The sequence below is a fragment of the Gallinula chloropus genome (genome assembly GCF_964237585.1).
Source record: "Gallinula chloropus genome assembly, chromosome: 1".
NCBI classification, from domain to species: Eukaryota; Metazoa; Chordata; class Aves; order Gruiformes; family Rallidae; genus Gallinula; species Gallinula chloropus.
The window spans coordinates 504,155-531,937 of NC_140085.1; the positions used below are offsets into that span (position 1 = coordinate 504,155).

Here is a 27,783-nt window from a genome sequence, read left to right on the forward strand (position 1 = left end):
TAGGGAAGGCAGCAGTTATATTCCCCTCCCTACCTGCTGTTCTCAAGCTTTCTTTAGCCTCTCCACGTCTTGTAATCCAACCCCCAGTCGTTCTGTGGGCTTTCTCCTGTACTTGCTTTAGTTCATCCCTGTCCTTTATGCATATCAGGGAGCTTGGAAATGGAAACTGTACTCCAAATGCTGTCGTACCAGTGCTGGATAGAAAGGAATCATTGCTGGCCTCAACCTGCTCTCTGCAGTCTTCCTAACGCAACTCAGTATGTAGCTGACCTCCTCTGATGTGAGACCACGCTGCTGACTCGTGTTAAGCTTTATTCACCAGCATCCCTAGGTTGTTTTCTGCCACAGTTTTACAGCCAGTTGGTCTCTAGCCTGTACTACTGCATACAGTAGTTTCATCCCTGGTGTAGGGATTTAACTTTTCTAAACTTCATTATGTTTCTGTACATCAGTTTCTCGAGCCTGTTAAGATCACTCTGGTTGGCAGCTCTGTACTTTGACTTACTCTAACTGCTCATTAGAATTTGATGAACTCATTGACATGGATTGCATCCTGTTTTCTGGGTTAATAGTGGAGAACTTCATGTGCCACCCTCTCCAAAATGGCAAATTATGTATTGATGGCTGGTACTGCTGCATTTTTTCTGGTTCTTCACCACTAGTTTCTGGATCAGTTTGACTCCTGAATGTCAGAAGGAACGATGGTATGATAAGCAGCAGCCAGGGAATATTTGCCCTTTCCTTACTATTCCCCTATGTCAGGGTTCTGTCCTGTCACACACATGATGTGCAGAGGTCTTATCTCTCTCATAAGACACACTTGCATCTACTTAGCAACCATCAGGACTGACTTCATGATTTCCACTACTGATTAACAGAAAGCTGTATTTGCAAACTGAGTTTGGCCTGTAAAGAAGTGACTTAATTTAAGAATCACTTAACTCCTCTTTTGAGTAACTCAAACAGGTTGTGGTTCTGTAATGTCGTTCTTAAGAAAGATCAAGAATGAGCCATGAGGGTGAGCTGAAACTGGTATAAAAATGTATTTTTCAATCCTACATGTAAAGTGATGAAGGTATCTTCATGTGTCTTACCAGCACATCACCTGCTTTTATGTTCACAAGCTCTGGCTGCTTTTGTTGACATGATCACATTCCTGAAGTTTTACTTTGGCTTTTCTCTCTTGGTAGAGGAGATGTATTTCCTGTGTACCTGGTCACCTCTATAATGTTAGAGGTCAGCATGAAGGGATGCTTGTTCTTTTTAGCTGTATTGACTCTGGCTCTCTATTTTACCTTATTTCTTCTGACTCTTTTAGGCTGAAGATGCTGAGCCGTCTGTCAGGTTTAGCAAGTACTGTTTTACAAGAGCTGTCAGGGGATGATGGAGAGCCAGTTACTGAATCCTCTACTACTGTGAGTACAGTACAGATCTTACTGAGAGTTTGGGGACCGTGAATCGTTTGACTGCAGTGAGAACTGTTTCCTGCTTTTTCAATGCTGAGTACTAGCTTGAGGTGTCATTCCACTCTGCTTCTGTATTCCTGAGGTCTCAAATCAGCGCTTGTGTGGGGCAGACCATAATCTGCTTAGTTTCTACATCTTATGAACAAGCTAGGAAAAAAAACCCCTAGAATTAGGGTGAAGAAAGACTTCTAAGAGTACTAATGATTTTGTACAGCAGGAAGGGAAGCCCTGCATAATTAGGTGATGGTAGATGGCTTGGTCTCTCTGTTGCCCTTTGGTATGTGAGGTTGTGGATAGTGTGTGTGGTAGAGTCTCAGCGCCACTCACTTCAGACTTGCTGGTGTTGCATTGTGTATCCCCAGTATTGACTCCTATGTATACTAAGCTTTCCTCCTGGTTTCACCTAATTTTGTGTACTTGTATAGGCTACATGAAATACTTGCAAGGAACAGAGTGCATAATATAGAAGCAGAGCTGAAGATACCATTCAGATGCTATGCTGCAGTCTGTTCAGACTTTTTTTCCTCCAGAGTACTCATTTCTTTGCCCTAGGTAGAAGCTTTACATCCAGAAGCAGAAAGCATGGAGGAGTCACCTGAGGAGCTTTTGGAGCGCCTCGCCAAAACAGAAAAACTAGTTGTTCAGCTGAAGGATTTGATCAGAGAAAAGGATGTCCTGCTCCAGCAAAAGGAAACTGTACTGAAGGTATCATTTCTTTCACTGGGGACCCGAGAGAAAGAATAAAATGCTGCTTCAGCTTTCCATGCAAGCCAGTCTCTGGGTTGGTGTGTGTTTTGTTTAAATTTGAGATACCTGCAGTACTAAATGCATCAGCTCCAGATAATTATTTGAATCCAAAGAATGGACCCTAACCCAAGGCATGTAGGATAGCTTCTGTTCATTTTGCTTAGAGGCAATTTCTTCTGGACCAGGTAAGTTACATCCTACTGATGTGGTGTTTTGTCTCTGAGCTCCCCAAGACCCTTGCAGATTCCTTGGGATTCTAATAAGTACTAACACCTTGTGTGAGGCATTGTCTCAAACACTCTGAAGTGGGGAAAGAAAAGTGTGACATCACTTTGTGTGCTGCTGCCACCCAGCAGTCTGGTGATTTTTATGGCCTGTAACCAGTGATACATACTGCATACCCTGAGGCATGACAGGAATGGAACTGGAGTTACTTGAGATAGTGCTGAGGGACTGCATATAGTAGAGGAAGTTTGTACTGATGAGCTTGTACTAATTCCTGGGAGAAGTCCTTTGAGGGGTCTGTCCCTTGAAGAGAAGGTACCAGAGCAGAAGCTATTTTGCTGTGTATAGTGTTTCAGAGAAGATCTCTTTCCTGGATGTGTTTTAATCAGCATTGTAACTGGGGCGGGGTTGGGGGCCAAGTTTAGACACAGACCATCACACTGACAGATATCTAGCGTTTCCAAGTGGTGCTCTCAGGGTGGTGGCACTGGAATGTTAAGTGCAGTCAGTTTGTATCCTTCTCTTACAGAAAGAGCGAGATGCTGCAGATGCGAAGCTGATGAAGCTTAAACTTCAGGCCAAAGCCAGACTGGCCTCTCTGAACAAACGCATTGAGGAGCTGACAGAGAAAGGATCACCACTGCCAGCACAGACCTTATTGGAAGAGCAAGTGCACCCCAAGGTTGGGAAAACAGAGCTACTTAAAACATGTTAGCCTTTGATCTGGTGCCACCTGACGTTTTATGTCCCAGTGAGCTAGCGTGTCCTATCTTTCTTGTCAGCCAGACATTCATGGTTCCAACAAGGATGTCTGTGCTCTAGGAAGCTGGTTTGTCCAGCTTTCTTGTACTCCAGATGCCCTTAGGGCACAAAACTTGATCTCCTCAAGGGTACGGGGCAGTTTCACTTTGTGTATCTTCAGTAATCTGTTGTAGCCAAGTTCTTTCCTGCTGAAATCATGTGTCCAAGCTGTAAGTTTTAAAATGTTCATAGCAGAGGTACACCAGCCCTCTGATTATCTTTGTGGCCTCCTCTGGACTTGCTGCAACAGGTCCCTGTCTTTCATGCACTGGAACCACAGAGCTGGATGCAGTACTTCAGGTGGGGTCTCATGAGAGCAGAGTAGAGGGGCAGAATCCCCTCCCTTGACCTGCTGGCCATGCTGTTCTTGATGCAACCCAAGATGTAGTTGGTTTCTGGGCTGCAAGCACATATTGCTGAGTCCTATTGAGCTTCTCATCCACCAAAGCCATAAAGCCATCTCCTCAAGGCTCTATTCCCCATCCAGCCTATACCTGCGCTTGAGATTGTCCCCAGCCATGTGCAGGACCTTGCCCTTGGCCTTGTTGAATTTCATGAAGCTTGCCCAGGCCCACTTTTCCAGTCTGTTAGTGTCTTTCTGGGTGGCATTGCTTTCCTCTGGCATGCTGTCTGCACCACACAGCTTGGTTTTGTCAGTGAACTAGCTGAGGGTGTGCTCAGTCATTGCCCATATCCCTGACAAAGATGTTCAACGGCATCAGTTCCAGTACTGACCCCTGAGGGGTCACTGGTGTCCACTTAGATGTTGAGCCATTGACCGCAACTTTGAGTGCGACCATCCAGCCAGTTCCTTATCCACTGAGTGGTCCATCTGCCCAATCCACATCTTTCCGATTTAGAGACAAGTATCTTCTCTGGAACAGCAACGTGCCCTCATGTCCGTGAAGGCCAATGGCATCCTGGGGTGTGTTAGAAGGGGGGTGGGTAGTAGGTCAAGAGAGGTTCTCTCCCTCTACTCTGCCCTTGTAAGACCACACCTGGAATATTGGGTCCAGTTCTGGGGACCCTCAGTTCAAGAAGATCTCTGTGGAGTGTAGGAGGTTCCATGTGAACTTAAGGAAAAGCTTTTTCACTGTGAAGGTGGCAGAGCACTGGAACAGGCTGCCCAGAGAGGTTGTGCAGTTTCATTCTCTGGAGACATTCAAAACCTCCTGGGATGCATTCTTGTGTGATTTAGTCTGGGTGATCCTGCTGTGGCAGGGGGTTTGGAGTAGGTGACCCTTTGAGGTCCCTTCCAACCCCTAATGTTCTGTGACGGCATCAAATGCTGCACGCAGCCATGAAAGCGAATCCCAGGTAGGCAAACCAAGTCACCCATCGTTTTTCCCTAGTAACTGCTTTGCCCTTGCCTTGTAAGTCATCTATATCCTTGGTTTCTTCAAGTTTCCTGCTCTTTTGTTGGTTTGGGTTTTGGTTTGAGGTTGTTTTTATTTTTTTTTTTGGTGGGCTTGGGTTTCCCCTGTTCTAAATTTAAGTGCAATTAAAGCTTTCTTTGTCTATTCTACCAAAGACCTTCTCTGTAGGTGACACATTGAGGAACGGTAGCTTAATTATTCTTACTTTACTGACTTACAAGTCCTTCTAAATGCCTTCAGAATTTTTTTCAGGATTGGTTTAAAGGACATAAATACTCTGTAGACTCCATGTGTTTGTTATTTTTCATCTATAACACAAAAACCCCTCAAACCAAACAACACTGTGTATATATTCAGTCAAAAATCCCTGGCACTGAGTATTTGAAGTAGTTGGGAGTGGTGAGGTGGTAACATTAGAAAGATGTGTTTCCTGCTTCTCAGGGATGGTATTGAAATGCTGGACCTAGTATGTGACTCTGCTGTGATGGTCTTTGTGACCGTCTGTGTGCAGATGTAGTGTTCTGGTATGTCTGAGTGGACATGTTTTATGTGAAATGTTGTCTAAGTTTAAATGTCATGGTTGTAGACAGAGGGTTTGAGTCCCTCAGAATAAAATAGAACTGATGATTGTTTGCATGTTCCCTTTGTTTATTTTAACCGGTTTATTGTTACAAATCCCATTAGTCTAAAGAGGTTTCCATGGGTGTTTTCTGTAGCTTAGAATGTTTAATGTTTGCCCCTTTGTCATGTGAAGAATCTTCTTCTATTGCTAATTAAAAAATGCTTAATTTCTGGTATTAGCAAAATCTGTGAAATTAAAAGGCTCACAGATCAGGGTGGTCATACTGTAGATTATGTATTATATTTTATTTAATAATATGATTTACCTTAATTTGTATGGCAACCATTATGGATTAGTCATTCCAGAAGTGATTTGACGCTTCCCAGTTAAATACATCTCGTGTGGATCTACACAGAAATTGGGAAAATAGTTTCTTAATGCAGAACAATTTAATTTGAAGAAACCACAACATTATGAAGTTAAGAAATATAGTTAAGAAATAAGCATCTGATTAGAAGTAAAGAGTGCAATAGCATTCTAATTATTTGTTTTTCAGTGAGCAGTAATATTGATCAGTTTCTTCTGTTTTATCCCTTTTTTTTTTTTCTCTTGCAGTGTCAGAATAACCAACACACTAGTGATGAGCAGAGGGATGAAGCTGAAGCACTAAAAGAGCAGCTCCGGGAGCAAGAGGAGACTGTTCAGGATCTGAAGGAACAGCTGGCTGTAGCCAATGCCAATCTGAAAGATGCTGAAATCAAGTTTGCAACACAGGTACAGAAAAAAAGTCTATTTGTCAGTTTACATCTGTGTTTATCTCCACATCACTTCCACTGGCATGACAGAATCGAATAGTTCAGCTGGAAGGAACCTCCTGTGATCATCTTAGTCCAACTGTCTGACCTCTTCAAGGCTGACCCAAAGATAAAGCCTATTATTAAGGGCAAAAAATGTCCAAATGCCTCTTAAACACAGGTATGGGCACTGACTGCCTCTCTAGGAATCCTGTTCCAGTGTGTGACCACCCTCTTGGTAAAGATACGCTTCCTAAGGTCAAGTCTGAACCTCCCCTCTTGCAGCTTTGAACCCTTCACACTTGCCTTGGATGATGTGAGACACGGTTGTTCCTGAGGACATGTTCCTGCTGGGACTATGGCCCAGTCCTGCAGCCTGACAGGGGCAAAGCCCCGTGCTGCCTCAGCCCATCCAGCTGCATGGCTGAGGGTGTGTTCTCAGCAGGGTGCAGCCCCTGTACATATGATGACCAGCTACATAGATAGCATAGAAGCACCAAGCACTCACATGAACATACAGCCTCCCCCTGTTCCCCTCTATGGCATCTCAGATCGTGAATCTTGCTAACTGGCCCCTGGATCCAAGTCTCTCCAGTTGTTGGCATGTGGATATGCAAAGCCCCAGAGCCCACAGCTCCACTCCAGCTTCTGGTACAGACCCATCATTCATGCACATGTGTGTGCAGAGCTGGCTGGGACTCCCCTGTCTCTCCAATAGCCAACCCCTGCCCCTGTGCTTATAGAAAAATGTGCATGTTAGTGCATGTGTGCGGCTCCCCTGCCCTCTTCAGTAGCCAACCCCCTATCATCTTATCCTTACAGAGACACAAGCACACTCCGACCTGCACTCCTGCTCCCTCTGGTAGCCAGTCTCGTTGTAGTCTCACTCTGAGACACGCAGGCATGCGTGTGCATGCTGGCAGGGCAACAGGACTTCCCAGGTCTCTTTAGTAGCCAACTCCCTTGGAGCTTCACATGGACACACAGGCCCTCTGGTCTGTAGTCCCACAGCAGTTGCTGGCCCTTAAATTCACTTGCTCTAATCTCTGCAGTTGCTGGCACCATGGGCGTACAGGCCCATTGACCTACAGTCTGATTCCAGCTACCAGCACTTAGACACCCCCTCTCCCCAGAAATGCACACCACTTAGAGACCCTCTCTCACAGTGACAGATTTAGAAATGGTGTTTAGCAAGAAGATGGGACAGACTGCTGCTCAGCTGCAGGGCATGGCCAGAAGCATATCTAGCAGCCATTGTTTACACAACTGGCCTTACACTCTTAGTTTTTGGTTCTGTCATTCCTCAAGTCACCATTTCTCTGCCTTTGGTGGTTCCTCTAAACCTCCTGTAGGTCTCCTGCAATCCCAAAATGCTCTTTACCTGTATCCCATAATACATCCTATACCTTAGGCCACCTTTGGTGCAAAAGGCGCTCCACATCTAAGCCATCTGAATGGGTTTCACACTTGGGCAGTGGGACTGATGACTCTGAGGAGTGGGGGAACAGGGCCTGGGCAGGGCCCTTCCTCTGACTTAGAATTTGGGTTGGATTCCTGCCTGCTGTTGCTGCTCTATGATGGGCTTTGAAACAGCTGAGGCAGAGTATTCCTTCAGCTCCCAGACCTGCCACTGCCTCTCTCTGCTCTACTGTGGATAGACAGAGGAGCTTTTTATCCTGTAATGTAATGTAGTGTCTGTTATGTTACAGTGTATTTATTTATGGAAAGATTTTTGTTAATACTCTGAATTCCAGGTTTAGGGTTTGATCTGTGAATTGGGCTGCATCCTATACAAAAAAAAAAACCCCAAAACAAACCAACCCAGAAGTTTTACGAACCTGTAATTTTACAGTCATAGTTTTTGTCATTCTGCATATCTGTATTTCATGGGGTTTTGCCTTCTGGGAACTGAAATATTATCAGTTAATATATGTATTAGCAGGATAAAGCTGTCATTTGACTGCAACTGACATACAGAATTATCAAGCAGAAGACCTTATCACACACATAATATGCTGGTATATACTGAAAGGAAGCCTGCATGTCGGTCAAGCTCATAACCTTCTTGTTCTTTGGGTTTTTTATTATTTATTGTCTGTTTTCAGCTGAGCTCCCTGCAGAAAGTGATTCAGGAGAAGGAAGCTGTCCTAGAAGAGCAGGTTCACCAGCACCAAACTGAATTGCCTAAGACAGTGGCGCAGACAGATCTGGAAGTAGAGATGCAGCAGGTATGTTTGATACAATAATCTTCTTACAGGAGGGGAAAGGAAAAGAAATTTTACCAGTCTGAGCACACCCTGAGAGAACAGCTCTCATCAAAATAACGCAGAAGGGGTGAGAGTAAATACAATTTGATTGTTTGGGGTTTTTTGGAATGGTAATTTGGACTGTCAGGGTCATAGCTTCAATCTGCTGATATCAGTTGAATAGAAGGAGTACTTAAAGTCTTAAATTATTTTGCTCCAGTTCCCTATTTGTGAAACAATGCTGAGTTCTCCCTGCTGCACCAGGGCTCCAGAAGGTGTCAACAAAAATAGTTATTCAGGCTATTAAAGTAACTGGAATGAAAAATAGGTGAATGGATGAAACTAGAAAATCCAGCTTTCTCATGTTAGCCTTCCAGAGTACTGGTACAGCACTGTCTCTCTCCAGAACCTGTGTGTACTTCAGAGGAAGCTGGAGGAGCAGGATGCAGCTCTGCTGGGGAGAACCCAGGTGGTAGAATTGCTGCAGCAGGAATTACATACTGCAGAACAACAGAACCAGGTACCTGTTCGTGCTTTGCTTATTGCCTTACTCTCACGTGTGTGTAAGAGGTGAGTGGGGACTTTGTCAGTATCTCAGAAGCTTTGTCAGCAGCACAGAAAGCAACTGTATCCTGGGCTGTATCCAAAGAAGCCTGATCACAGGTCAAGGAAGGAGATTCTTCCCCTCTACTCTGCTCTCATGAGACCCCACCTGGAATACTGAATACTGTGTCCAGCTCCGGGGCCCCCAACATGAGGATGTGGACATGTTGGAGTGAGTCTAAAGGGGGGCGGGGGGGGCACAAAGATGGTCCATGGGCGAAGCACCTTTCCTATGAAGACAGACACAAAGAGTTGCCACTCCCCTGCTCTTTTCTTTACCAAAATGGAGAGCTTTTGTTTCTCCTAGAATTGCTTTCTTGCAGTTTGCAAGTGGCAGGACAGTTTCTTTATAACAAATTGAGATTTCTGCCACTTTTGTTGGCTTCTTTCTGCTACTTAGATACTTGAAAATAACGAAACTTTTAATTGCCATTAAATTAAAGTACTTTAGCAATGTGTTGAACCAGTAGATACGTTCATTTCCATATCCTTTTACAGGCACTCCTAGGCCAGTGTCAGAAGATGGAAGTGGATCTAAGCAACCTTAGGGATGTGTTAGATGCAGAGAGACGAGAGTCCCAGGATCTCAGAGAGAAGATGGAGCTGGAGCTAGCTGAGAGGAAGCTATCCTCCCATCGCTTGCAGGAGGAGGTGCAGTGTCTCTCAGAACAACTGAGAGAGGCACAAAGAGCACAAGCTGAATTAGAGACGAAGTATAAAGACCTGGAGCAGGAACAAAGGCTGGAGTTGGAAGAGAAGAACCTGCAGATCAGTTCTCTTAAGGTGGCTGAGCAACAGCTGCAATCTAGCCATGCTGCCCTTGTAGCTGAAAATAATCAGCTGAAACAGGATATTGATCATCTTTTGGTGTTGTCTGTGGAAAACAGTGCTACAATACAGAAACTACAGGGTAAGCAAGCACAGCAGTTGGTGAAACAGGTTCTCAAGAGCCAGAGGATCACTGTCTGGCCTGCTGTTTGGCTATGTTATTATAATAGCTCATAAAAAGTTTTGATATAACAATTACTAATTGCACAGGAACACAGGAGTGGTGGTACTGTATCAAACTAAAGGGGTCTCTAGTGCGATCCCATCTCTCTGTCTTTGACAGTGACCAAAGCCAATTGCAAGTGGAGGAGCATAAGACTAGGGCAGCATATATGGTGCTTTCCCTGTGTACTGTCCCAGCCTAAAATCTTTTGAGGCTTATGGTTTTCTTGAGCCAGATGTATGTTTTTTAGTTAATAACTTGTTGGATTTTTTCCATCAACTTATGTAAGTTGTTTTTAGATGTGCCACATTCTTCAGAGTATGAATTTCTACTGAAGTTATAAGTAAAACAGCCAAGGAAAGGGAACTGTACCATTTTGTCTATAGGCTTCTATGATAACAAATAATGTTGATCTTGCCTTGAGCTATTATTTCAAGTTGTTGTTCTTCCAGCTCCTTTACCTCTCAAAACTGAAGCAATGACTGAGAGATAGGGATATATTTCAGAAAAGGAGGCAAGAACACACCTTCAACTCCCTTTTTTTACCCCCTCCATTAGATAAACTTGTACAGAAATCTGAAGAATTTGTCAGCAGTGAGAATGAGCTGAAATCCAAGTCAGTAGTGCAGGACTCCAATGATGAGAAGCAGGTATGATCTTTTCCAGTGTCTCCTGAAATTTCCCATGTATTGAGAAACTGAAACCGAATAGAATGGTTTTAATTCCCTTTTCATGATGTATTGCTTTAGAAAGGCTCTTAGGGGTTCTCTCGGCTGATGGGCAGACATGTTAAGACTGTGGAAGCCTGGAAAGAAATCGGAGTCAATTTGAGTAATTTAAAAGTTGCTGATTGATTTGTTAGAAGGTTAACTGAATTATCAAAGATTAATATGTATAAACTGTATTGAAATTCAGCTTTCTGACCTATGTTTAAACAGGATGAAACAACTTCACAGGAAAAGAGAGATCAGGGAGATCAGAATGAGACTTTGCTACTGCCCATGGAAAACTTGGAAGGACAAAATACTGAAGGTGATAAAATGATCTTATCTATATTAATATTCCTAGAATATTTAAGAATTATTCTTGCCTACTTCTAGATAATAAACATGTCCATGGTTACTGGATACCTGTTTCATTGACAAGACCTTAAAAAAAAACTGTATCATTCTTTTCAGGGGTTAATTTAATTCTCAAGGGAATAGGAACTATTTGAATCTCAGACAGTGAACAGACTGGCAGGAACAAATAAGCAAAACATCTGTGATTATTAAAAAGACTGGGCTGCTCATCACAGGCCTGCCTGCGTGGTGGTGTCTGGTGATATGAAGCAATGGTTGGTGTTCTCGCCGTAAGACGCAGTGGGTAGAACTGGTTACCTGGATGGTTCACATGCTTCATCTTCCTGCATGTATCACCTGTCATGATAGGTGCAGAGAACATGGGGAAGACATGGAAAGGCTAGGATGAAAGCATAGATGGTAACACAATGTGATTGTAGGGTTTTAGCCTGGAGAAGAAGAGGCTGACGGGAGACCTTCTCCCCTCTGCCCTGCCCTGGCAGGAGGGTGCAGAGAGGTGGGCGATGGTCTCTGCAGCCAGGGGCCAGGAGCTGGGCCGAGGGGCAATGGGCTCAAGCTGCCCCAGGGCAGGGTCAGCTCAGCTGGGAGGGCAGAGTTCTTCCCTGGCAGAGTTGTGGGGCTGTGGCACAGGCTGCCCAGGGAGGGGGCTGAGTCCCCAGCCCTGGGGGTGTTGAACAGAGGGGAGATGAGGTGCTCAGGGATCTGGTTTCGCTCAGGATGGGAATGGTTGGACTTGATGACTTTAAAGGTCTTTTCCAACCTTGTGATTCTGTGATTTTTCCAGAAAAGGGCACTGAGGTTAGCTTCACTGTGATAGGGCATATTAAGTTCAAGGAGTATTTTTGGTTTAATGGGGTTTCTACTTGTTTAAGGTCAGTCATGCCTAAGGATGGTAATTTTTCTATTCCAAGTTACTGTGCCCTTGCACATTCTTAGGTTGTACAAAATAAGGTGTAACTGAAGCAGTAGCTCCTCTGTGATACAGAATGCTGACAATCTGCATGTGGTGCTTCTGGGGGGCTTATTTTTGATGGCTTTTGCTGAAACAGTAAAGGGTCCACACATATGCCACAAAATAAAAAAGGTTGGACAGTTTGGTTTTCAGTCTCTAAACATGGAGGCCAGTAGCAGTAATATCATCACTCCCCGAATTACAGTATAAAAAGATGGGTCCCCACAGGTTTCTTTACTTTAGGGTACAATGTGCTGTGGCAACAGGCTGTCTTGATTTTTGCAGAAATAGATTCCTTTTGCTTCCTGTCATCCAGAGATCTATAGTCCGTAAGAATCCTGGTGGGGGAATAATCAACAATAAACCAGATTCCTGCTCCTTCAGGGCACCTCCCTTTCCTCATTTTATTCCATGAACTCTGTAATGCAGACCTTTAATGAGTTTCAAGGCATCATTTGGAATTGTTTAGTTTGGGTTGGAAGCGATGTCCAACCCCCCTACCTTAGGCAGAGAGACATTCTCCACTAGATCAGGTCGCTTAAAGCCCCATGCAACCTGACCTTGAACGTGTCTGATGATGGGGCAACTGACAACTTTTCTGGGCAGCTCAAAGAGAAGCAGTCCTCTGGAAAGGCTGCAGTAAGGCCTTCCTGGAACCTTCTCTTCTCCAGGCTGAACAGCCTCAACTCTCAGCCTGTCTTCACAGCAGGGCTGACAGGCCTCTGATAATTTCTGTGACCCTTCTGGACTCACTCTAACATATCAGTGTGTTTCTTGTACTGGGGAAGCCCAGAACCAAGCACAGTATTCCAGGTGGGGTCTCAGGAGAGCAGAGTAGAGGAGGAGAATCATCTCCCTCGACCTGCTGCTCACACTTCTTTTGATGCTGCCAGGCAAGTGATTGGCTTTCTGGGCTGCAAGTGTACATTGCCAGCTCCAGTCCAATTTTTCATTTACCAGTATCCCCGAGTCCTCCTCTGCAGCCTGCTGTCAATCAGTTTACCTCCTGGTCTACACTGACACTGGGGATTGTCCCAGACTGTGTGCAGAACCTTGCAGTTGGCATTGCAGAACATCATGGGGTCTACACATGCCCACTCCCCAACCTTGTCAGTGTCCCTCTCGGTGGCATTCCATTCTTCCAGCAAATCAGCTGCACTGCACAGCTTGGTGCCAGCTGCCAGCTTCCGGAGGATGCACTTAATCCCACTAGGTCATGAGTGAAGGTAGTGGACAGTATTGGTCCTAGTCAGACCCTTGAGGCACACCACAGCAGTTTCTTCTTGGATGTTGAGCCATTGACTTGGACAGTTGAGCTCTCTGCACACAGCCGTCCAGCCAGTCCCTTGTCCATCTGTCAAACCCATATCTCTGCAACTTAATGGCAAGAATGTTGTGGGGGGACTACTAAGGTCTCAGGCCTTACAGAAATCCTGTAAGGCTTTTAATCTGATATGATGTGAGTTAAGATTGAGTATATCCAAAATGCACCTGGAAGGCTTTTATCAGCTTGCTTAAAAAGCAGGTCCTTCCTCCACTAAGGAATATCACCTGAAACATGCAGTGACATGTAAAGCTTCACTGTTGTTACTGTCATGCATGCATGGTCTTTCCCAGTGAATGTTTAATTGCATGCTTACTTCAAAACAAGGTTTTGTTGTAATTTTGCCTTGAATAGGGAATGGGTGTATTGAACACTGACTTGATCGTTGATGTTTTTAACATTTAAACATTGAGTGATGTCACTTAAAGAAAAATAAAACCCAAATGACCAAAATAACCTCCCCAAAAAGATTACATGGAAACATGTAAAAAATAATCAACTTTCAAAAGTCCTCTGTAGGTTCTAAATACTTTGCTACTCCTCTTTGTCTCCTGAAGACTTCTTAATTTGTCAGTCTTATCTGAAATGTAACCCTAGCCCTAGGACTGCCCACAGTACTCCAGTCCTAACTCAAGTAGAATGTAATAAGGATTTATGGTTACCTTATATTTTGCAACTTCTGATGATTTTCAAGCAAACCTCAACGAATGCTACCAAACTACTTTAACTGTAACTTTCTAAAACTTCATAACTTTTGAAGTCTTTGTATAGTCTTTTAATTTTCATGGGCTTAATGGTGCATTACACCACTATAGCTGCTGCTCTCTCTTCTAGTCACACGGATTCTTTAAACATTTCTTGAAGCAGCTGTTTGAGTGATTGAATGTCTCTCCTGCTGCTACATAAGACCGTGCAGTTTACCTTTTTCTACTTTCCTCTCTACAGTAAGAACACAGACAAGAGCTAGGCTAACAGTTGGACTTGATGATATTTTCCAACCCAAATCCTTCTGTGGTTCCATCATCTTCAGGAAAAGCCTATGGAGTTCAGCCAATTTCAGGGACAGCAAACACAGAATCATAGAACTGTTTAGGTTGGAACCCACCCCACTTCCCTCAGGTGCTCCTTGTAAGAACTGTTCTCTAGCCCCTTCACCAGCTTTGTTGCTCTTCTCAGGACGTGCTCCAGCACCTCAATGTCCTTCTTGTAGTGAGGGGCCTGAAACTGAACACAGCACACAGGGCTGAGTACAGGGGACGGTCACTGCCCTGGTCCTGCTGGCCACACTCTTGCTGACACAAGCCAGGATGCTGTGGCCTTCTTGCCCCCCCCCCCCCGGCCCCGGGCTCACTGCTGGCTCATGTTCAGCTGTCACCCCACACCCCCAGGTTCTTTTCAGCCAGGCAGCTTTCCAGGCACTCTGCCCCCAGCCTGCAGCGTTGCCTGGGGTGGTTGTGACCCAAGTGCAGGACCTCACACTGAGCCTTGTTGAACCTGATGCCATTGGCCTTGGCCCACTGCTCCAGTCTGTCATAGAATCATAGAATCATAGAATTGTGGGGGTTGGAAGGGACCTCAAGAGATCATCGGGTCCAACCCCCCTGCCAAAGCAGGCTCCCTAGGACATACCACTCAGATAGGTGTCCAGATGTGTCTTGAATATCTCCAGAGATGGAGACTCCACCACCTCCCTGGGCAGCCTATTCCAGTGCTCTGTCACCCTCACTGTGAAAAAGTTCTTCCGCGTGTTCGTGCGGAACTTCCTGTGCTCCAACTTGCAGCCATTGCCCCTTGTCCTATCCCCACAGACCACTGAAAAGGGGCTGGCTGATTCCCCCTGCATCCCCTGCGTAAGATAATTATAGACTTTAATTAGGTCCCCCCTTAGTCTTCTCTATTCAAGTCCCAACTTACTCAGCCTATCCTCATAGGGGAGATGTTCCAGACCCCTAATCATCTTCGTGGCCCTTCTTTGGACTCTCTCCAGGAGATCCCTGTCCTTTTTAAACCAAGGAGCCCAGAACTGGACACAATACTCCAGGTGGGGCCTGACCAGGGCAGAGTAGAGGGGGAGGATCACCTCCTTTGACCTGCTTCCCACACTCCTCCGGATGCCCCCAGGATCCCATTGGCTCCCTTAGCCACCAGGGCACACTGCTGGCTCATGGCCTACCAGGACCCTCAGGTCCTTCTCCACTGAGCTCTTCTCCAGCAGATTATCCCCCAGCCTGTACTGATACAAATGGTTGTTCCTTCCCAGGTGCAAGACTTTACACTTGCTTTTGTTGAACTTCATCTGGTTTCTAACTGCCCAGCTCTCCAGCCTGTCCAGGTCTTTCTGGATGGCAGCGCAGTGTTCCTGCGTGTCAGCCACCCCTCCCAGCTTTGTATCATCGGCGTACTTGCTGAGGGTGGATGCTATTCCCTCATCAAGATCGTCAATGAAGATATTAAACAGGACTGGACCCAACACCGAGCCCTGGGGAACACCACTAGTCACAGGCCTCCAGTCAGATTCTGCTCCTCGAATCACAACCCTCTGGGCTCGGTCCGACAGCCAATTCCCAACCCACCTCACCGTCCACTCATCTATCCCCTGCTTTCTCAGCTTTCCTATCAGGGTGTCATGGGAGACAGTATCAAAGGCCCTGCTGAAGTCAAGGTAGATGACATCTACTGCTCTTCCTCCATCTACCCAGCCTGTTATGAGATCATAGAAGGCTATGAGATTGGTCAAGCACGATTTCCCCTTGGTGAATCCATGCTGACTACTCCTCATGACCTTCTTCTCTTCCACTTGTTTGGAGATGGCATCCAGAACAAGCTGTTCCATTACCTTTCCTGGGACAGAGGTGAGGCTGACTGGCCTATAGTTACAAGGTTCCTCTTTCTTGCCCTTTTTAAAGACTGGAGTGACATTGGCTATCCTTCAGTCTTCAGGCACTTCTCCTGTCCTCCAAGACCTGTTGAAGATGATAGAGAGCGGCTCAGCAATCACCTCCGCCAGCTTCCTCAGCACACGTGGATGAAACCCATCAGGGCCCATGGATTTGTGTGCATTAATCCCTTTGAGCCGCTCCTGGACCTCCCCTACCTCATCCAGAGGGAAATTCTTTGTTTCCCCAACACTCCAACTTTCAAACAGGATCTGTGGGTCCTGAGGGGCCTTTGAAGTGAAGACCAAAGCAAAGGCAGCATTCAGTATCTCCACCTTCTCAGCATCCCCTGTTACCAGGACACCCTCCGCATTCAGCAAGGGTCCTACATTATCCCTGGTCATCCTCTTACTATTAACGTATCTAAAAAAACCCTTTTTATTATCCTTTATGTCCCTTGCCAGCTTCATTTCCAAGAAGGCTATAGCCTTCCTAGTTGCATCCCTACAGGCCCTGACCACATTCCTGTATTCTCCCCAGGTGCTCAGACCCTTTTTCCACAATTCATAGATCTTCTGCTTCTCTTTGAGTTTACTCAGTAGCTCTGTGTTCATCCATGCAGGTCTTCTGCCTCTCTTTCCTGATTTCTTACTCAAAGGGATGCATCGTTCCCTTTGAATAATAAGAAGCACTGTTTGAATAATAGCCAGCTCTCACAGGCTCCCATTCCTTCAAACAGTGTAGCCCACGGGATAGCCCCTATTAAGTTGCGGAGGAAATCAAAGTTAGCTCTTCCAAAATTCAGGGTAGCTATCCTACTTTTTGGCTTGTTTCTTCCACCCAGGATCTTGAACTCGACCATTTCATGGTCGCTTTGTCCTAAGCTGCCCCCGACCTTCACTTCCCTAACGAGCCTGTCCTTGTTAGTGAAAACAAGGTCCAGCACCCGCCCTCCCCTTGTAGCACCCGCCCTCCCCTTGTCCAGATCCCTCTGCAAAGCCTTCCGACCCTCAAGCAGATAACACTCCCTCCCAACCTGGACTTGTCTGCAAACTTACTGAGGCTGTACTTGATCCCCTTATCCGGATCACTGATAAAGGAGTTACAGAGAACTGGCCCTAACACTGATCCCTGGGGAACACCACTTGTGCCTGGCCACTGGCTGGATTTAACCTCTTTCACCACAACTCTTTGGGTCTGGCCATCCAGCCAGTTTTTCACCCAGCAAAGAATATGGCTGTCCCAGGTACAGTCAGCCAGTTTCTCCAGGGGAATGCTGCGGGAAACAGTGTCAAAGGCTTTACTAAAGTCTAGGTAGACAACATCCACCGGCTTTTGTCACAGGAGTTCATGTTAGTCAGTCAGGACCTGTGTTTCATGAAGCCATGCTGACTGCATCTCCTCACCTAGCTGTCCTGTATTTGAGTCATCTTCAAGCTTGCTGAGGCTAAAAGGTGCCACATCATCCTGATCACTCATGAAGATGTCGAAGGGGATTGGAGCCAGTATTGACCTCTCGGGTACACTGCTGAGTTACTGGTCTCCAATTAGACTTCATGATGCTGATCACCACCCTCTTAGCTGCCCATTCAGCCCGTTTCCAATCCACCTCACTGTCTGTTCACCCAGCCCTATACATCAACAGCTTCTTTATGTGGCTGTTATGGGAGACAGTGCCGAAAGCCTTACCAAAGGCCTTGATATCCACTGTTATACCCTAATCTACCAAGCCAGTCATTTCATCATATGCACTGTATCTATGATGAATGGTGTTTATAGGCCAGTTTACAGAACTGTTCAGTGTAAATATATCCCCAGTCAAACAACAGCTGAGTTCATGTACCAATCTTGACTTGGACCCTGGGCCTCGAGGGTTTCCTTCCCCTCTCTCTTCACTTTTATCCAACTGAAATTTGAAACATTCTGCTGCAATAGTTCTTTCCCCTCATTTATAAAAATGCTTCTTAAGACTTGAAACCAAATCATCTATCCTTTAATTTTAGGCTGTATAACAACAATTGCCAAAGCATGCCTAAAACATCATCTTGTTTGGTGGTTTGCCTCCAAAAAAAACCCTCAAAACACATTATCCAATGACAGTCTTATATATCTCCACTACATAACAGCCATGTGCTCTGTTCTCTAAAGCTCCTGGAAGAATATCCTGTTATTTTCTAAATCAGTTTTAATTTTCAAAGAAATAATTTGTGTTTGAATGTTTCAGAAGTGTCACACTTGCAGCTTCTTCTCCAGGAGCCTCAGCAGGAAGCTGTGATGGTCCCAGAAAACATGAAGCAGGTAATGATTAAGCTGCTTGAATAAGCTAAAACTAAAGTAGGTCAAGGGCTTAAAACAGTAAAGCTGTTTTACAGCCTTTTTTAGCAATCCTCTTTGGAAGGTTATTATTAACTGGATTAATGATGAAAGACAGAAATAGCTTCCAAATACTGCTTGTACTGTGTTCTTACCAGACTCTGTTACACTTTGGCTGTGTGGAGTTCTTATTGCCCTTCATTCACTCAACCCACATGTGTGCTTTTTTCTGCCTCCTGTGAGTTAGTTCTTCAGCAAAAGAAAGCTATAAACTAAGCTCAGGCAAGTCAGGAAATTGAATTCCAGATGTTTAGGGGTCATTATGAGATGCCTTTCAAGCCAACTCTCCATTCCCGCTGCTCTGATGGAGATACGCTGGACTGACTGGCAGAAGCTGAGCTCTCTTTAAGGGAGAGACAGACCCTTACCTATCCTTGTACTGCTCCACTGTAAACAGCTGCAGGTACAGTTGCAGTCAGTCCATCAGTGAGAAGAGAGCAGGATTAAGTACCTGCTGCTTTGCTTTATGCTCAGTCAGCCAGGTGATGATGTTGGCTGCCTCTGTGTAGCTGGAAGAATTTGTTGTAGAATTGTTTGTTAACTTAGAACAAAGTTGGGGCTCTTTCCAAACTGCTCCCTTCTATTTCAGCCTGCTGTCAGGGGAAGAAGGTGATGCTGTGTTTTACCTAACACATTCCTCTCTGAAAGAGAATGTTTATAGTGCAGAGGTTGATATTTGGGACTCATGTTAAAACTGGAGAAGGCATTCTGGGTCAGCTCATCTTCCTTGACTTCAGATCCTTACATTGCAACTGCTTGTAGTTAAAGTGTAAGCTAGCAGATCAGTGGGTACATAGCCACCCCCACACACAGTCTTTTCTTGAGCTATTTTCTAGAGCCCCTTTACAGACAGCAGAGATAACAGGTTCTTCAGCATGTCGTTCACCTGCACCAGGGTGGAAAATAGGCCGATGAATCCAACCCTGGAATCATAGAATGGCCTGGGTTGGAAAGGACCCCAAGGGTCCCAGAGCTCCAACCCCCTGCCACAGGCAGGGACACCAACCTCCAGGCCTGGAGCTACACAAGGCTGCCCAGGGCCCCAGCCAACCTGGCCTTGGACACCCCCAGGGACGGGGCACCCACCCCCTCTCTGGGCAGCCCCTTCCAGCCCCTCACCACTCTCTCTGTAAAAAAACTTCCCATTTCAGTGTCTTAATTATAAAAAGACTCTAGCTAAATAGCTCACATATAAGTATTAACATTTGGACAGCTGTATCCTGCCATCTGTGTAGGATGACTTTAGGCCAAGATACGTGTGAATCCAAGTCTGGTTCAGGGGTCTGGGCTGTGTATTTGGGTGCATGCCATGTGATCCATTCCAGTGCCTGGAGTTTGCACAAGCAAAGTGCTCTAGAACCTGGGGCTGCAGACAGTTTCATTATGATTGTGTGACCTGTGGAGCAGTGTACTTATATTGTCAGTAGCTATGGAAAATGCTAATTCTGACTACTTAAATTTATTTTCAGTCTTTCTGTTGTTAACGTGGAGGGGTTTGTTACTTGTTTTTTGGGGGGTTGGAGGAAGTAGCTTTTTTTAGAGGTGCTTTACTTAGTTCTGGCTTGTTTATTTTTACTCTAGTTCAAACCTTTTCTCTCAGAAGTAGTACTAACAGAGCCAATTGTTTCTTGTAGTGAGAGACAAGGTGAGATGGCAATATTTCTGGCTAGTTACCATTCATTTTATGTGCATCTTAACTTATAAATGGACTTTTCAGAAAGAAAAAAATAGTAGATGAAGTCTTAGTTCTTGTATGGATGTCAACAGCAAACCCATTTCCTGAGCTTTATTTAGCATCTTTGTGTGGGCAAGTAGAATTTGTGTCTGAAATAGCACAATGTCCTCTCTTTCTAGTGTGTTTTGTCATACACAACAGTCAGGTTCTGTTCTGTCTGACAGAAGTGGGAGAAATACACCAGTTAATAGATTGTTGTGGGGTGGTTATTTTTCAAGGTGGTGGAGCCAGTAATTTTCCTGAGAAGATCACAGGTTCTTTATCTGCTGGAGAAGTGAGGCATACAGTAACACACACATGACTTCTCACCACCTCTGCTTGGGTAGTTCAGTGAAAGGTTATGAATCCATAGGTAGTCCTTGTGAAGCAATGAAGATGGAAGGGGAATCACCTCAAGGTGGGAAGGAAGTCACTAAAATCACTGCATTCACTGACACCCTGATCTGCTGAGAGATGTCGTAGTATCTTGCTTAATGTCAAAATCAATATACTTTTTATCTTAATTTCTTTAATTTATTTCAATTTAAGTTGGGACTGATAGTTTTCACTTAGCTACCTGCTCACCTGTCCAGGTTCAAGGTAGCTGCCTTCTAATGCAAGGGTCATGGCTTAAAACTAAGTGTTTTGTTTTTTCAACCAACAGAATGAGAATGTTGGACCTGAGGTGAAACTGGAAAGCTCACAGGCTCTGGAAGCTCCAGCCTCTTATGCAGATTGCTCTTCCACTCCTGAAGGTGAGGACACGGAATAAGGCATGTGACAAGAAAACTGTGGAAATCTGAGGAGATTCAGGGACAAATATAAGGCAATTCGGAAAGAGGAACATTGAGGTCAGAACCTAAAGATGTACAGAAGATAAAAAAGATGCACATGAGGTAGAATAGAACATTCTCATGTGACAAGATTTGTCAGGAGAGAAGAAAGAAGTGGTTCCTAAGATGAGAAAGGGGGAAGGATTTGAAGGAGAGTGTGTTTGTAGATGCAAAAGTTCATGTCTAAGACACAGAAGAGAATTAAGGTAAAATGAAGAGCTGGGTTCCCCTCTGCAAGCTAGTATGTTTGTGTCTGAAATCACCACCTCCACCCTGAAATTGTTAATAAAACCCAAAAATAACACCAAACCAACCAACTGAACAAAACAACCTGTTACCTAATTCACTTGTTTCTTGCCAGCACACAGCAAATGAAGGAGATTTCGCATGTGCAGAGCTATTTGGGACAGCTGGGTGCAGTGCCTAGGCTCAAAGCTGTCTTTTTGTGTGTGTCTCCCCTTGGAAACTAGAGAAGCTCCAGTCCCATATACTGCATCTCCACTTACCTACTTATTTTACATGCAAGTCCTTATGCTTATGGTGACAGCTGTTCCTTTTATTACCAGGTGTGTCAGGAGAGCTGGTGAATTCTGAAGTGCAAAAGCCTTTTGATGACACTTTGATCCTCCCTGAGGTACAAATTTAGCCCACAACATTTTTCTTCTCAGTATGGTAATTTATCTGTGGATATGAAAGTTTTAATTTAGTTCAAAAGCCCCGAGGAGTTGTGTTTTTAATATCCTGTAACTTAAAATGGTTGTGGCAACACTGTGACAGGCTTTGAGATAACTGTCCTTTGGGGGTTCCCCGTAAGCTGTTTCTGTCCTCCAGATTGATGGATGGGCAGCCTTTACAATGCAAGATGCTGACTTACTGATGGACTGCTGTCCCATGATTTCTGGGGAGGATTTGACCTGCTTTGCTTTTGCATCTTTTTTGGGGGTTGAAGGAAACTTTGAGATAGTTGTTTGGAAAAAGCCAAGCACTTTGGTCTCAATGTTTTGTCTGGTGCTCTCACTTTGGAGATGGACACAGACTGGAATATGGGCTTCTGCACTGTTTCCTCGTCATGTTACATGGGCAGGTAAAATAGGGGACCAAACCTCTTCATTCAGACACTATGGATAGGATGCCAAGTAAATATGCCTGGATAAGTACACTGGAGGGCTCGTGAGAATAACAAAACTGAAGTGCTTCAGAGTCATACTCCCTTGTAATCAAGAGATAATGGGAAATAAGGGATAGGAAGTTTCATTTATGGTCTAATCCTAAAGCCAGACTCTTTCATGCTGTAAATTACAAACCTGAAATGAACAGAAATGACCTGAGGAATCTTCCTGTTCCTAGTGAGGTTAATTATTGCAATAGCCAATTCCTTGAGCTACAAAACATGGAAAGCAGGTACTTCCAAAAGTGACCCTTTCACAGGATTCAAAGGAAAATTGAAGCCTGTTGTTTTCTTTTAGGCAAGAACAGGTGTCTTTCCCAATGGGAGCAAGCAGTTTGCTGAGGAAAGTTGTCCACCTGGATTTCTAGAATATCTTGCTGCACAGAAGCAGAAAGAGCTGTCAGTTTTGCTCCTGGAACTGAAAGAAGCCCACGAAGAAATAACTTTTCTGAAAGGGCAGCTCAAGGGCCCAAACAGCCAAACTTCTACAGATAACCAAATGGCAGCAACAGCTAGTCAGACAGAAGATAATTCACAGATACAGCTTCTTGAGAGGGAAGAGCAAAAGGCTTCAGATACAGATGAGTTGGGCAGTAGCTCATTACAGAGAAAAATGGAAATGCAGCAAATCGATGTGCTTCAGGAAAATAGAATCAATCTGCAAGGGGTGCCCCAGGGTAGCAGTGCCCCCTATAGATGGGGGGCAATGCAAGAAGTCTCTGCAGCAGATCCAGAGCCTGGCACCTCTCAATCTCAAGAACTGGTACAGTTACAGAACCAAGTTACAGAACTGCAGATAGTTCTACAGAAATCAGAAGAATCCTACAAGAAAGATCTAAGAGAAAAAGGTGCAGAAATAAATAGGCTAAACCAGTTGGCTGAGGAATACAGAAGAAAAATAGAGGATTCTGACAGTGCATGTCGTGTTTTGACTGAAGAACGAGATCAGCTTCTGTGTCAGATGGAGGAACTTTCTACCATTACAGAACTGAAAGAGCAAGTGAAGCAACTTGAGGAAAACCTCGCTCTTTCAGAAAAGCAGAGGCTGTCAGACAGCCAAAGCAGTCTTCTGAGAGAACAAATCCAGAGCCTTAGAAATGAATTTAAATCCAAGGAGATAAAAATCGAAGCTTTGCAAAAAGACTTGGATGAAGCACAACTTCAGCTTTCTGACCAAGACGTGCAACTAAAAGAGCTGAGAAGCCAGATCAAAAAGAAGGAAAGTGAAGTATTTGATCTGGAACAACTTTTGAGGAAGAATGTAGATGAGATAGAAGAGCTTTCCCAAAACTTATCTTTAAAGGAGGATGAAGCAGCAAGCCTAAACCAGCTTGTTTCTGAACACACCAGGTGTATAGAGAGCCTGCAACAAGCCTTGCTGGAGAAGGACCAACAGATGACCGAGATCAGTGTCAGCATGTCTGAGAAGATGGTCCTGCTGAATGAAGAGAAATTTTCACTAGGAAATGAGCTGAAGAGTCTTAAAGAGCAAACAAGTCTATTATTAAAAGCTCAGGAAGAAAAAGACCAAAACATAGAAGCAAAAGATACATGTCTGAAATGTGGGGCATCTGAGCAACAGTGTGAGACAGAGGCAGCATGTAAAGAAAGTGAGTTGTTGGTGAATGAACTTGAACTTATGAAGAAAGAAAATGAGCAAGTAAAGCGGAAGCTGCAAGCAGCACTTATAAACAGGAAGGAGCTTCTGAAGAAGGTTAGCAAATTGGAGAATGAATTAGTACATTTCAGAAGAGAACACGAGCCAGAAACCTCAGTAGCTCGAGAAGCTAAAAGGGAAGAAAAGATGACAAGCGTGGTAAGCCAAGAAGGGAATCTAGAAAGCCAGCACAGTGAGGAGTACCTAATTCAGCTGCTTTCTGAAAAGGAATCTGAGTTGCAGAGCATCCGTAAAGACCTGCTGGATAAAGAAACTACTGAAGCACGATTGCAGGCAGTGATTGAGGAAATGAGGCAGAGCTTGCAAGGTAAGACAAACGTTTCCATGGGAGGAGACATCATGGAGAGTCAGACAATCACTGACAAAGTAACTGAAACCAATAAAAGCCCAAAAGATTGTGAAGAAAATGAAAAAAATAGTTCACCAGCTACAGATTCTGAAGAAAACCAGGAGTCTGCTCTGAAAGAGAGAATTTTGGTTCTTGAACAAGAAAAAGAACAGCTTCAAAAAAAGCTTCAGGAAGCCCTGGTGTCTCGCAAAGACACTATAAAAAAGGCTCAGGAAAAAGACAGACATCACAGAGAACAGATGAAACAGCAGAAAGATGATTACAACGTCCTACAAGAACAATTTGATAAGCAAAGCAAAGAGAAGGAGGGCATCCAAGCTCAGCTCAAACAACTCCAGGAGCAGATAGAATCAACAGAGTGTGTTTTTGGGAATCAAGGTGGGTTGGATTCTTCATCCACAGAAACAGAAAATAAAAGAAATAACAAGCTTGTACAAGTTGCAGATGCTTCTGGGGAAGAATTTAAGGAAAAACTTGAAAAATTGCAGATGGAGAAAGAGGAAATGGAGTATAATGTTAGCCACATGCAAAGTGAACTTGCTTGCAAATCAGAAGCAGTCTTTCATTTGCAAGAACACATAGCGCAGTTGTTTCTGGAGATAGAAGAGCTGAAGAGAACCTCTGATCAAGCTGAAGCTAAGGCAGCAAGTCTTCAGGCAGAATTGGAGCAGAGTCAAGTGAAAACTTCTGGTGAGGGCAGTCTGGAAGACATGCAAACAATTACACACCTAAAGGATGAAGAAATTGAATCTCTGAACTTGCAGTTAAGGGAGAAGAGTGAAGCTCTTAATAATGTGCAGGCACAGCTACTGGAAAAAGAGGGTTTGGTCAAGGTGCTGTCTAGTCAGTTAGAAGTTCAGGCTCATGCACATGAAGAGCAAAGCAAGCGACTGCAAACAGAGTTGCTGGAAATTCAGGAGAAGCAGGATGACAGTGCAGAAGCCACTAAACAGAAGAATCAAATGCAGAGGAAGTTGCAAGCTGCACTTATCTCTAGAAAAGAGGCACTAAAGGAGAGCAAATCTCTAAAAGAGGAGCTGGCTAATGCTAAAACGACTGTTGAAACTCTTTGTGCCAAGCTGACAAATATGGAGAGCCAAATATCTGGCCATGTGAAAGAAACAGAATCTTTAACAGCAAAGTTAGCAGCCCTCACTGAAGAACGAGACAGACTGACTGCAGAAGTTGGTAAGGTGCTTCAAGCCAACCAGGATCTTGAGGGATGCTGCACACAAATGACATCTACTTTAGACAGAGTTGTTCTGGAGAAGGAGAGGCTGGAGAAGGAGATTGAATCCTTGAAATGCTTTCAAGCTGCTGAGAGTTCTGAGTGGCATGAAAAACACAGGGAACTTCAGAAAGAATATGAGACTCTCCTGCAGTCATACGAGAACGTGAGTGACGAGGCTGAGCGGATACAGCGTGTGTTTGAAGCTGCCAGGCAGGAGAAGCAGGAGCTTTTCATTAAGCTGAAAAGTGTTGAAGCCAAAAAAGAGGAAACAGATAAACAGCTGCAGGAAGCTGGGCAGGAAATTGATGGAATGAAGGAGAAAATGAGGAAATTTGCAAAATCAAAGCAACAAAAGATCCTGGAACTAGAGGAGGAGAATGAAAAGCTTAGAGCAGAGGTACGTTCTGCAGATGGAGAGCTACACAGGACTGGAGATGTCTTGACAAATATTAGCCTGAAAGAAGAACTGGAGAGCTGTAGGAGGGATTGCCAGTCTCTGTCTAGGCAGCTTGAGACAGTAATGTCTGAAAAGGAGTCTCTTAATCAAGAGATAACAGATCTAAAGTGTCATTTGCAGTTAACAGAGTCTAAGCTGACGGAAAGCACAAAACCCGTAGACAAATACGTTGCTCAGAGCACAACAGGGGGGGAAACAAATCAGGCAGTTGCCTCACCACTAGCAATGGAGAAGCCTGAAAATCAAGTGGACGTAAGTTTGAGACCAGAATCTCTGGCTGCAGAGCTGGAACAAAAAGCATTTGAAGGTAGTAGGCCTTGTGAAGATCTGAGTACCTACATACAGCAGATAACTGAGCTCACAGAGCGAATCACAGAACTGGAGGATAACAGAAGGGCTTCAGAACAACAGCTGGTTGACATCCACGCATGTGTTGAGACTTTAGCAGGTGAGAAAAGAGCTTTAGAGGCCCAAATGGAAGAGAAAGTTCATGAATTGAATGTTCTTCAAGACACAGTAGCAGAGATGGAACTAACAGTCCAAAAAACCAAGGATGACCTTGCCAGGATGACAGAATTAAAGGACATGCTAGAGACTGAGAAGGATGATCTGGAAGAAAGGCTCATGAATCAGCTGGCAGAACTGAATGGGAGCATTGGAAACTATCAACAAGATGCAGCAGACTTCCAGATCCAAAATGAGCAACTGAAACAGGAGCTTCAGAGTTTGCAGAGAATGATGCATGAACTGGAGGAGGAGAAATGTCAGATGGCAAAGGAGAGAAGTAAAGCAGGTTCAGAAAAGCAGAATGAATTTGCTGAAAAGCAAAAAAGCAGTTGGAGGGGAGACACCAGCACACATGTGAAGGAGCTTCAGGAGCTGCTGAAACAGAAACAGCAGGAGATTAAGCAGCTGCAGAAGGACTGTATTAAAACCCAGGAAAAGAACAGTAGCTTAGAAAGAACTGTTAAAGCCTTGGAATTTGTGCAGAGTGAGTCTCAGAAGGAGGTAGAAGCAGCCAAAGAGAGTTTGGCTAAAGCAGTTGAAGACACTAAGAAAGCCCAAGCAGAGCTTGCACTCTGCAGAGTAGTATTGGATGACACGCAGAGTGAGGCTGCAAGGGTTCTAGCAGAGAGTGCCAAAGTGAAAGAGGAACTGCAGGCAAGCAGAGAGAATATTAGAATTCAAATGAGGAAAAAAGATGAGGACTTGGAAAGACGACTGGAACACGAGAAGGACAAGCACTCAAAGGAGATGGAAAACATGAAAGAAAAGCTGGCAGCTTTGCAGAGGGAGAAAGACTATATGGAAACAACTGTTGGTGATCTTCAAGACACCCTGAAGACAAAGGATCAGGAAGCAAAGCAACTGGAAGGCAGCCTAAACAAAACACTAGCCCAGCTTGCAGCCTTCACTAGGAGCATGTCTTCCCTCCAGGACGACAGGGATAGAGTGATAGATGAATCAAAAACCTGGGAGAAGAAATTCACGGAAACGATTCAGAAGAAGGAGGAAGAAATACGTTCAAAAGAGGAAACTTGTGCTGTGCTAAAGGACCAGGTGAAGCAGATGACCATACAGGTGGAAGAACTTCAGACCCATATATCCAGGTAAAGAAAATGACAGTGACTCAGCCTGTACTCTCGTTTTGCCTTTTGGCAAGGCAGCAGCCAGAGGTGAGGTAGGATTCCCTTTTCCTTTTGCAGTATACCAGAAAGAAAGATTTTGAGTATATAAATATGCTAAATGTGACATGTGATCAGTAAAACTAGTGAGTGCCTAAGAAGGGTAGCAGATTAGTCTTCCTAACAAAGCCATAAACATAAGGCTCATCTGGTCCACTTATATTTGGATAGAAGTTTGGAGCAATGTTGTAGGAACTTGCTATATATTTATTATCTGCAAAAGGATCCAGGGAGATTAACACTGTAAAAT

At 44.5% G+C, this 27,783-nt stretch overlaps 1 protein-coding gene across 1 annotated transcript in view; it reads left to right on the plus strand.

Annotated features, from left to right (window-relative positions):
• The window catches only part of GOLGB1 (golgin B1), a 69,056-nt gene that overhangs the window by 5,298 nt on the left and 35,975 nt on the right, over positions 1-27,783 (plus strand). Inside the window, exons 3-13 of the mRNA XM_084279220.1 lie at positions 1,319-1,424; positions 2,019-2,171; positions 2,968-3,120; positions 5,793-5,951; positions 8,077-8,199; positions 8,624-8,737; positions 9,319-9,730; positions 10,370-10,461; positions 20,797-20,887; positions 21,532-21,599; positions 22,432-27,458. Coding sequence (XP_084135346.1) covers positions 1,326-1,424; positions 2,019-2,171; positions 2,968-3,120; positions 5,793-5,951; positions 8,077-8,199; positions 8,624-8,737; positions 9,319-9,730; positions 10,370-10,461; positions 20,797-20,887; positions 21,532-21,599; positions 22,432-27,458 — 6,491 coding nt within the window. The 5' untranslated portion in view covers positions 1,319-1,325. The remainder of the gene's footprint in view (positions 1-1,318; positions 1,425-2,018; positions 2,172-2,967; positions 3,121-5,792; positions 5,952-8,076; positions 8,200-8,623; positions 8,738-9,318; positions 9,731-10,369; positions 10,462-20,796; positions 20,888-21,531; positions 21,600-22,431; positions 27,459-27,783) is intronic.